The sequence below is a fragment of the Cryptomeria japonica genome, chromosome 6, assembly GCF_030272615.1.
Source record: "Cryptomeria japonica chromosome 6, Sugi_1.0, whole genome shotgun sequence".
NCBI lineage: Eukaryota > Viridiplantae > Streptophyta > Pinopsida > Cupressales > Cupressaceae > Cryptomeria > Cryptomeria japonica.
Genome location: NC_081410.1, coordinates 477,612,219 through 477,622,754, shown reverse-complemented (window position 1 = coordinate 477,622,754; position 10,536 = coordinate 477,612,219). Strand labels below are relative to the sequence as shown.

General features: G+C 37.7%; 1 protein-coding gene across 2 annotated transcripts in view; it reads right to left on the bottom strand.

Moving 5' to 3' along the window:
- Positions 1-1,855: 1,855 nt before the first annotated feature.
- Positions 1,856-10,536, bottom strand: part of LOC131051006 (mitogen-activated protein kinase 15) — a 121,774-nt gene continuing 113,093 nt past the window's right edge. Inside the window, exons 5-10 of one of the 2 annotated variants that reach the window (XM_057985336.2) lie at positions 3,576-3,725; positions 3,321-3,476; positions 2,986-3,197; positions 2,715-2,816; positions 2,416-2,609; positions 1,856-2,313 (exon numbers count right to left, since the gene is read on the bottom strand). In XM_057985336.2, coding sequence (XP_057841319.2) covers positions 2,006-2,313; positions 2,416-2,609; positions 2,715-2,816; positions 2,986-3,197; positions 3,321-3,476; positions 3,576-3,725 — 1,122 coding nt within the window. In that variant the 3' untranslated portion in view covers positions 1,856-2,005. The remainder of the gene's footprint in view (positions 2,314-2,415; positions 2,610-2,714; positions 2,817-2,985; positions 3,198-3,320; positions 3,477-3,575; positions 3,726-10,536) is intronic. The other variant, XM_057985337.2, reaches the window with a different exon arrangement.

Sequence of the window (10,536 nt, the reverse complement as noted above, 5' to 3'; positions counted from 1 at the left end):
TGATATGAATATGAACAAGAATCAAATTTCAATAATTTATGGGTTAAACTCTCTATTTTATTTTCTCTTTATATCTCTATGCTATGAAAATGCCCTGAAATTAAAATAAATAAATTGATTTAATTAAATAAAGTAGTTTTTGTCCTCTTTCTACATTTTTACTTCTTTTTTTAAATTCAATTTTTTTCTCATTTTTTCAAAATGGCTTATACTTTTGGTTTGCCAATTTTTTTCCCAAACAATTTTTGCTGCTATGATACAAAGGGTGCTCTCGTGCTGCTATGATACAAAGGGTGCTCTCTACAAGAGCACCAATAATGGTTGTTAACTTGGTCGGTCTATTTAAGTAACCAAATAAAGGAAAAAGACCACCCCAAGACTTTGAATCAAAAAGACCTAGTGTTAAATGGTGCATGAACAACTATGTTCCACACAGGCCATATTTGGGTGGAGACAACGAGGAGATGAAGTTAGATGACATTCACCACTCCAAAAACCAGAATATACAACTTTGTCTATTATAATTTATATGGTACAATATTTCTATATAATACAAAATTTAAAAATTACATGATAATTTGCCAACAAACAGTTGCAAGCCTGAAGCACCTCAGTATTGTTAAGAGCTGCCAAGAGGGTGCTGCCCATCATTTCCACCTGACCACCTAGATGGGCCTTTCAAAAGACGATGGAAGGTGAGGCTAACTGATGGAACTATCTTTCTAAAGTGGCCACTGTGAAGCTTCAATAGCATTTGTACAACAATTTCATGAGCTGCTGCTTACAAAAAGATTTCACAGATAATTTGGACTCTCTCTCACTCAGATTGACTTCTGCACCCAATGAAGTAGTAGCAAAAAATATGGCTCTACCCACTCGGATATTTTGTATTTAGAGAAGGGTTTCTATCTATCTATACTCTCCAGCAGCTACAGCTGTTAATCCACGCATTGCTTGGGAGGCAGAGCCACAGACAGTCTAGATAGTCAGATTTGCAGGGTGCAATGAAGCCCCATTCTCAACCTTGAAGAGATCTGCCATTTGATTCCAGAAAGAATCTAATATATAGTTACTAAAAGATGTCAGAATTAGGAGAATCATGATTGACAGAAAACCCATCCCAAAGGGGTCCCCACCAACAACAGATTGACAAGATAAATCACAGCTTGTGCTCCCCAAAGCAATAAAACAAGCATAAGTTAACCCATTAACGACAAGTTTCTAGCACCATCTTGCCACATTTTAAAATTTCATCTCACCTAAGATGACATGACCAAGGAGAGATTCTTTCTTCCTGAGGCTCCCAGCCAAGTTTTCAAAGACCTTGAGCAATGAAGTATCTCCTCAACCACCTGCAACCCACACTTCAGTTAGAATGCACCCATTAACATGTGTAAGGTTGTTCTTGTTTGAATTTGATCTGCTGAAACATGTAGCCAAATGCTAACCTTGAGCCTACACTTGCTAGGTCCCATTTTAGAAGCATTGCTTGAGAAAACGCAACAGCCATTAGCAATATGATCTCTGGGACTCAATGATTACAACAATTTATTCATATAAAATATCCTGCTTTTGTGGCTTTATTTTAACCAATCTTATTCTGAGGAACTGATCCTTGAATAAATTTTAAAAGAGGAGCAATGTGGAAATCAACAAGCAAACTATTAACCTTGATAGTAAATATGATAGACTGAACAAAATTTGAAATAGAGACGGCAATTAATGACAAGGATTAGAAAAAATACAATTTTACCACCTTGAAGCACTAAGAGATTATGAAAAAACATATCAAGTTCCTTTATTGGATTTTTCATTTAAATTTATGATGATACCACCTTAATTTAAACCAAAAAACTCTCAAAGGATGATTGATAATTTTTCTTGACTGCAATACAAATATGCCAAAAATCTGCCTTACAGTGTTAGAAGTCACAGGATAATAAAAAAATTATAAAATCTAAGATCAAGAGAATCTAAGATACAACTATAAAGAATCTTCCTGCCTTTAGGACCGACGATTAATTCCGTTACATGAAGTAGAACTTTTCCTTGCCCCAATTCCAGCATTTTGAGCCTTCAGTTGCATGAAATTTGATTGACCTGCCCCATCTTCCTTTTTCTCATCCTGCTGAATTTTTTCTGTAGATTCCCTTTGCTCGTGGGAGTAGATTGAAGAAACATACTGAGAAGATGTATTGCTGAACCTTCTTGTATAATAAGCATCTGCAGTGCCACAATTTCCATTTGGAATTACTGAGCCAACAACCTTTCCTGGTTTTGCAGATCCACCTGCAAGCAGCTTAACCTGTGAGGCTGATTTCAATCCAAATGATGGCACAAAAATGGACATTAAAATAAATATTAAACCCAAATATTCTTCAATGGGCCTACATCAAAGACAATTGAGGCTGATACCTTCAAGGTACTTTTGTGGTACTTGCAAGGGAAACTCCATCATATCTCCATTACTCCTATCTTGGTAATGCTGCTTTGTTTCTGTGACAAATCTAGAAGCTTTGTCATGAGCTTCTAGAGCATGATCCATCGAAGAGCATGAATATGTTTGATCAGGCAAGGGTGCTGCATTTTTTGAGTAAAGGATACATGGCCTGCAGAGTCACCTTTTTTAAGAACTTAACACAAAACTTGAAAGTACTCAAAAATCATTCCAAAAGCATAGTTTTCCACATTCTATTGGGATGGCACATCCCTACCTTGGTAAAGATGCATGTTGCCTTTCTAATGGAATCACAACACCACCTTTTCCATAGTGTTCTTCAAGGTACGCAAACTGCTTCTTGAATTGATCAACGGCGCTGCAGGGATTAAAGAAGAAAATTGAAATGGCAATTTAGAAAGTAGCTTCTGTGTATACAGCAAGTAGAATATTTTAATAATTTCCCTTCAAATAATGAGCTTATTTGGAATTTACAAAAAATCAATCTCCACAGAAATATCCACTATATTACTTCAAAGTCAATATACCTTGGATACATGAAGTTTGTGCTATCTCCTCCCTGCAGAAATTCTTTCAGCATTTGTGGGTGATACTCAAGAATTTCCCGGTAAATAAGTTCCCTCATATCCTCTTTTGTTACCCTTCTCCTCTCAAACTCAAACTCCATCTTGGTAATTGCCTGAGCCAATGGCTCTCGCTCCACATTTGCCAATCCCCTGAAATATGGATCAGCCAAAGCCTGTGACCTTGGACCATAAGTGTTTCATTGATCAGCTTTTGAACAACAGTGTGATTGACATGGCAGCAGCACAAGGCTGTCCGTAATTTATTAGACCAAACAAACCCAGTGCATCAACATTACCTCTTCTGCAGTTGGACGATCTTTTGGTTCAAAAGCTAATAACCGCTCTAATAATTTAAGTGCTAAAGGATCTGCATTAGGGAATTTATGTGCAAATGGTATAGGTTTCTTCTTCCGCATGCTGCTGAGATATCTTCTAGCTTTTTCATTACGAACCTGCACCAAACTTGATATAACAACTCAATATAACTTATACTCTCTTAATGACAGGCCATAATGCTAAAAACATGGTCAGTATTTGGGAAGAAAGCAAACCCTTGCAACGGCTTCCAGAGAAGGTGTGCCAAGCAAATCAGTTATCAAATCAAGTTGATGAACCACATTTTTTCCAGGGAAGAGTGGTTTCCCAGTTAAAATTTCAGCAAATATACATCCAATGCTCCAAATATCAATGGCAGGAGTATACTGCAAGTAAAACAAGAAACACCCCATAAAAATGTGAAAAACAGGGGGCTGATATAAACAAAACCCAAGAACTTACGAACAATTTCTATGAGCTATATGATCAGAGGAAAATATTGTAAATGCATCAACGGTCATCTAATTACTGAGAAGTCAAAGTAAAGTTGAAGAAGCAAGGTCAAAATGTCTCAACATACAGGTTAAACCTTCAAAAAGTACATCAAAATAATGCGTACATTCTCATTGTTGGCTTTCTATAAGTTGCAATTCTCATTGTTTGGTCTCATTGGTAAATTCACTATAACCTATATATGCGTTGAAAATATAAGGAATCTTTATGGTTGGCCTTCTTATATATTTGCCAATTTCCTTACACACATGCATTTAGGCATAAAAAAAATTTCGTTTGTTAGAGAACCTGATTTAGCAAAAACTGCCTCTAGTTTTCAACATTTGGGTTAACCAGAATACTTCATACAAATGATCTCATGCCATTACAGATACAGCACATCTAATTTTGAAGACATAAATATTTGTACTTCCATGGTGCACTACACAATTCCACCCTTTTGAGCTCATTTGCAAGCATTAAAAAATGAGGCATCCTCGACTCTCCTTACAGTCTGAAATTTATAAAATAGATTAATAGCTTGAAGAAATTTATCTTATATTGATTTGCAATTTAATGTTGCCCGGTTCAATAATGTTATAACATGTAAACATAAGACAATGTTCTATCTAGTATCTACTATACAGCAAATTGTTGCAATGGGAATGTACATTATGTTATATTAATTTTACAAGTTTTATAACGTCTGACAATCTCTTCAATGCCAAGTATGAATGCAATAGGAATCTGTAGCGCACACCCAAGAAGAGAGTATTTACTTCAATCAAAGAAGAGTCTCTCTTGTGCCATCAAATGTCGCCACTTGCAAGTTGCCATCTTAGCCAATATCCAAGTTTAGTTTTCATGGATAACCTTGTACATATCTTTCCTTTAAATTTTTAAAACATCATGGAATATCCTTGTGCCTCCCCACAAATATAATAGCCCATTAATGGCCTTGAGTGTTAAATATGATTTCTGGTCCAGTTTAAGCATGACTTTGCTGCACTGTTATTTTTGCCAATTTTGACAGCCAGCGTATATTCTTCTAGCAAAGCCAGTTTCATAAATATTTTGAAGTTCAAAATGCAAGTTATAAATGTGAGAAATGATATCTTCTTCCATGTCCTAGTTTTTGGAAGAAGTTCTATATTTTTTGGAGCTTCTTCACCAGTTACTTTGCTATTTCAGAGATGTATTACTGCCTTTCAACTTTCCTTTCCATTTCTTCCAGCATATATATATACTCTTGAGACCCATTGACCTAATTGTGGTCATCCATCTAAATTATTATAATTTCTTATTGGAGCTCCATTGCCTCAGACGATGTATATTTTAAATTTATTAATTGTTTTACTTTCTTAATCTTCAGGAAACACCATCATTAAAAACTTTCCGTTTCTTGTGAGTGCATATATATGATAACACTAGCAAAACCATAGTTGGCAGACTTTGACTTGATGAAAATTCGACAGACCTGAAATTTGTGAATCATGAAAAAGCTCAGCAACTTTAAAAATTGCTCAAGTATCTTTGAAAACGTATTTTTTTGCAAAATTCAATGGCAAAATGTATCCAATGAGTACAAAAGTGTTTTCTACTAAATTTGACTCATTTGAATACAAATTGAATACAAAATTGCATCATCATGCAAAATCTTGACATAATAGTTAGCTACAACTAATATGATTTATGATGATTGTCTTTGAAAATCATCATCATCATCATTCATAAATTGCATATTACAACATTTGACATCTTCCTCTTTCCTAATCTAGTGAAAACTTGGGAGAGATTCTAATCCTTGCACTCAGCGAGTGATGTCTAGGTTCATTGAATTTGCCAACAAAGAAAGAGATAAGGGACGTGTTGACATGTTTTTTAGGATAGTGTGTAACATGGAATAAAGTTACCAACTGTCACCTTACTCTCTATTGAACAAAGTTAAACCGTATGCTAAGATTACAATAAGATCAAATGGCTAACTCCAAGGTTCCTTCATGCACAGACATGACTCGGTCGACTGATGTGTTTTACTGGTAATCCAAGGGGCTTTGCATATTTTCAAAGAAGATTCTGACAAATTTGCAGATTCAAGGACAACTTTGTGAATGATTTGCAATAAGAGTGCTCTTTTTTTTGGATTTTTGATGAAATATGTGGAGAGTAAAGAGGAAGGGTTGAGAGAACTATGCTAAGTCTAATCTAATCCTAAGATCAAAGAGACGGGATTGCTTCTGCAAAATCAAACCACGCATCGCTTTGCCAACATAACACAACTACACAAAGGCGGTGCAATCTTCAAGGATTGTGAAATAATTTTTCAAATTACCAATGAATGCCATCAATTCGAACAACATCCACCCGATAATCGAAGTTAAGTCCACACATAAAATAGGCTCAGACTAACCTTCCAAATTAGGCAACAATCAGCTGCAAACAAAAGGTATGAGCTCAGATTTTACAACAAGCAATCCTATCAAATCCCGTTCATCTAATAACTTAAAATAAAATCTATTATAAACGAAGAGAGTGAGACCATGCAAGCCTTAAGACAACACAAGAATACACCAACAATTGAACAATGTATTAAGTGATTTGCTTCAAAACTTACAGCAACAATCTCTGAAATCTCTTCTCCCTTACAAATGAGTGGGGTCACCCCTTTATATAGGCCCCATATCCTGAGAACATGCAAACCCTAATTAGGGTTTTACCCAAAAGATTCTCCACTCGAGATGCAACAAGGTGGGATCAGCAATTAATGCCCATTAAGCCCATATACAATTAATTCAAAAAATGCCCAAAAATGGCATCCATTTGTGCATTAAATGCACCATTTCATCAAGTATGTCCATCATGCAATGAATATTCCTCATGCAAAGAATGTTCCTAAATGCCCACCACTCCATGCGACGACAACATGCATAAGAAATCTGTCATACAATCATAAATATGGCGGCTGCATGCAAAAGATGTTCCATAAATTCACCATGCATTGACTGGTCCACCACTTGGTCAAAATATTCTTGTAATAAGTGCGCCACCACTACTCGGTCAAAAGATTCTCGTCCAAGAATGGACAACCACTGTCGTGTTCATTAATTGTATATGTGATGAATTTGGAGATGACGGCTTCCAATTCACCCACGGCGACACTTAGCGCACTCTCAATCTGGTACTCCATCAGTGTGATTTCCTCTTCACTCTTGGAGAAAAAGTTCTCCCACTCTACCACCATTTCCTATGCTTTCTTCATAGTGCTGGAAAATGAAGAAACATTTTCAAAGTGTTGTTTGGAAAATGATCCGACAAAGAAGAATTCATGCAATTGATCCCTCAAGAAGTTCATCATCACTCCGTTCTCATTCAGCTTCTTCGCGAACAATGCTTCAATCACGCTGATGATTTCCTCTTGCACCCTCCTGATTGAGTCTTTCAAAGCTAAAGACTCCATGCTAATCTTTCAAAGATAATTTTTCCAGAGCAAACAGTGCAAAACCACCGCAAGAAGTCGTAGATTTTGTTCTCCTGGATTACTTTCCCATCAATCAATATTTGCTTCAGAATCTTCATCAAAGCTCTAAGTCGCGGAATTGGGAGGTCTTGATAAATGTGAACATCCTCCCAAAGACGATCCGCTACTTCCAATCTGTTCAAAAGGCCAACAAATCTGGAATGAAGATGAGCCAAGTCCTCAATGAACTTCCCAGCGGCAACAAAGACATCCTCTACCCATTCCTTAGCATCATGGGCAATTTTCCTAATTGTGTCAGCTTCATCAATGTCCTCTTAAGGAAGAGGAGGAATGAATGAAGGATCAGCTTCCCTGAGTGGTTGTTTAAAACCCTTGACATAGTCGCAAAAGGCCCTATTTTCAGTTTTCAACCTTCTATATTTTTCCTTCAATTTCTATATTCTCTCTCATTGCCAAGGAGGACCATTCAAAGTCTTCTATCACCTGCCTTGTGGAAGCACGCCCTAGATCAACTTGTCTGATTACGTAGTCATCTGGCATGAATTAATTCCTGCCCTTATCTGCTACAGGCTCAGCTAAATGCAAAGTTCGGGATCCAGACTCATCTCTCATGACCTTGGAGAATTTCTGAGATGCCTTCTTTGCTACTGGTTTATCCATCCTCTTCAGGAGTTCTTCCAACTCTCGTGTTGGATCTACTTCGTTTTCCGGTTCCTTCCTCAATCTATCCTTCAACCAATTAGGAGCAGAAATTGGTTGATTTTGAATCTCCATCTACTCATGCTCTTGTGAAACTTCTTCCATTTCGCCAAGGATGGCTTCTACGAAACTATCTTGGCGAGGCTCTTCAGGATGAGAGGAAAGTTCTTGTCTTTGCATCGTTGGATGATTTGGCCTGTGTGAAGCGCTGATGCTGAGAACATCTTGTGCTGGAGCGTTGTAGGGAACATTGCCTTGAGGTAGATTTAATGGGTCTTCTTGCGTAAACATTTCTATCTCCTGTGCGTTGGAAGAGCTAACCGGCGATTGCATCCTTTCCACTCTTGCTCTTTTCTACAGTGGTTCTTCCTGCTGAACTTCCCGCTGGGCTTCCTGTTGAACTTCCTACTCGACTTCCTTCTGGGATTCCTTCTTCTTTGCTGTTCTCGGCCTCTTTGGAGCACTCTTTCCTTTGTCACGCTCAACTTCTTTTTGTCGAACTTCTCCCTCTTAACCCTGAGCTTGTGAAGAGCCTCCTGTAGCTTCACTATGGGAATCCAAATTCCCCATCAACTAGTAAGTCAGTGTAATGTCCCCTTCTCCGCAGTGATTAGTTCAGTGGTCCATTGGCCTATTCCAAAGACCCGTAGGCTATTTAGTAGAGAGAATTAGGGTTTCCAACCTTTGTGGAGTTCTACACGAGCTTTTTAGGGTTTGTCAGGAGGGAATTCTTCAGTTCTGCTTATGGTTTCCTTTTGGGTTTTCCATGAACTCCAGGGTGGCATAACATGCATTTGATTATTTGGTGAAGTCAGAACTTACTATTTTTAGTAAGTTAGGGTTCGGCTGTTTGGTTGATGCAGTTCTACTGAGCTTACCAAGCTCTTTCTTTGGGCGCGAAGATTATGTTTTTCGGAGTAGTATTTCTTGACTTACTATTTTTAGTAAGTGGCTGTGTTGAGCATTTCTATTTTTAGCAATCTCGGATAGGGTCCTGACTCAGCAAAGTTCAGTGGTCTTCATCGCATAGCTTCATCCTTGATTTTGGTATTAATCAATATTGGAGTTATAAGTTATTTAATTAAATATTAATTCCTTATCCTAAGGTTTGATATTTAATTATTTTTATTACTGATTAATTGTGTTATGGGGCAACTTAGGAAAAATATCTATCTGCTAGCAATATTGTTATTTTCCCAAGTCAATGGCATTAAAAAAAGGTGGCGTTGAGAAAGATAAAATATTTCATGTTTTTATTATTTTATATCGCAAAGTTGTCACCTAGGAAAAAGTTCGAACTTTGCCTGGGGAATTTGGGAAAATTAATGCCATGTCTAGGGGAGGCTGTGACATGAAATGAAATTGAATTTCAATGGTTTTGGGTGCCATTTGCATTTGAATTTCAAAGGGAAAAATCTATAAATATAGGTGCTTGGGCTCTCGTTTGGTATCAAATGAATTTGCATCGTTATGCTGCCGAATTGGCGACTGAAAATCTGAGCTTTGAAGTGTGGCTTCCTAGCTAAGTCTCAGTTTCGTACTTGCAAGATAGTACCTAGCTGTGTCCATGTATTCCCCGTGCTGTTGGTGAGTGAGTTGCAGATTGTGGAGTGTTCTATTTGGGATTGGAGTGTTTTCTGGTTGCTGGTCGCGGGACTACTGAAAGTGTATTTTGCTCACACCTCTTGACCAAGCGATTCCATCATTCTAGGTACCGGCTCATCCTTCCTTCCTACCACTGGCGATGCATATTGTAAGTTTTTAGCATCTTATTTTGAGTGTTGATTTTTATATTGCAAATCGAACTTCCCAGGTTAGGCATTGGGTTTTGTGAATGCATTGGGAAGTGTGCAAAATAAATATGGGTGTTTCGATGGCTTTCCTTGGGTTTGTTTTCATTGTAGTGGGTATAGCAATTATTTAGAACAGATTTTGGGTGAATTGGGTGAGTAATGAGAGAGTTATGAGCGTTTTAGTGAATCCATAAGCTGCTGGTTTTGCAATTCCAGCCATCAGATTTTGATGTTAGCAGAAATTTCATGTTCTTATTTGGATATTCAACATTACTCTCTTCTCACATTATCTTGATTATTGTAAGGTTAAGTAGTAGTACTACTAACCAATTCTGGTTTGTAACTCTCACCCCGCTGAAAAGTGGAAGAGGCTGGCTTGCCACCTATTTTCAAGTAAATTGTAATTCAGTCCTCCCATTGCATAAGTGGTCGAGTGATGTCTGAGTGTAATGGTCCCCCTACTGCATAAGCGGTTGAGTTGAGATTGTTTTGTAATTTCAATCCTCCCACTAAAATATCGCGGTTGAGTGATTTGTGCCTTTGTATGTTTCTCTTGGCTGGTTCACCGCCAAGTTTCTTGCATTCCCGCTGGATAAGCGGAAGGGGTTGGCTTGCCGCCCAAGCATTGTATTGTTTCCAATTTTTTGAAGCTAACAATCCCCTCAACACCGTATGCTCTCACCTTCCCACATTGGGCACTTGGTGATCAGAAAGTGGAAGGGTTGCATTTTCCAG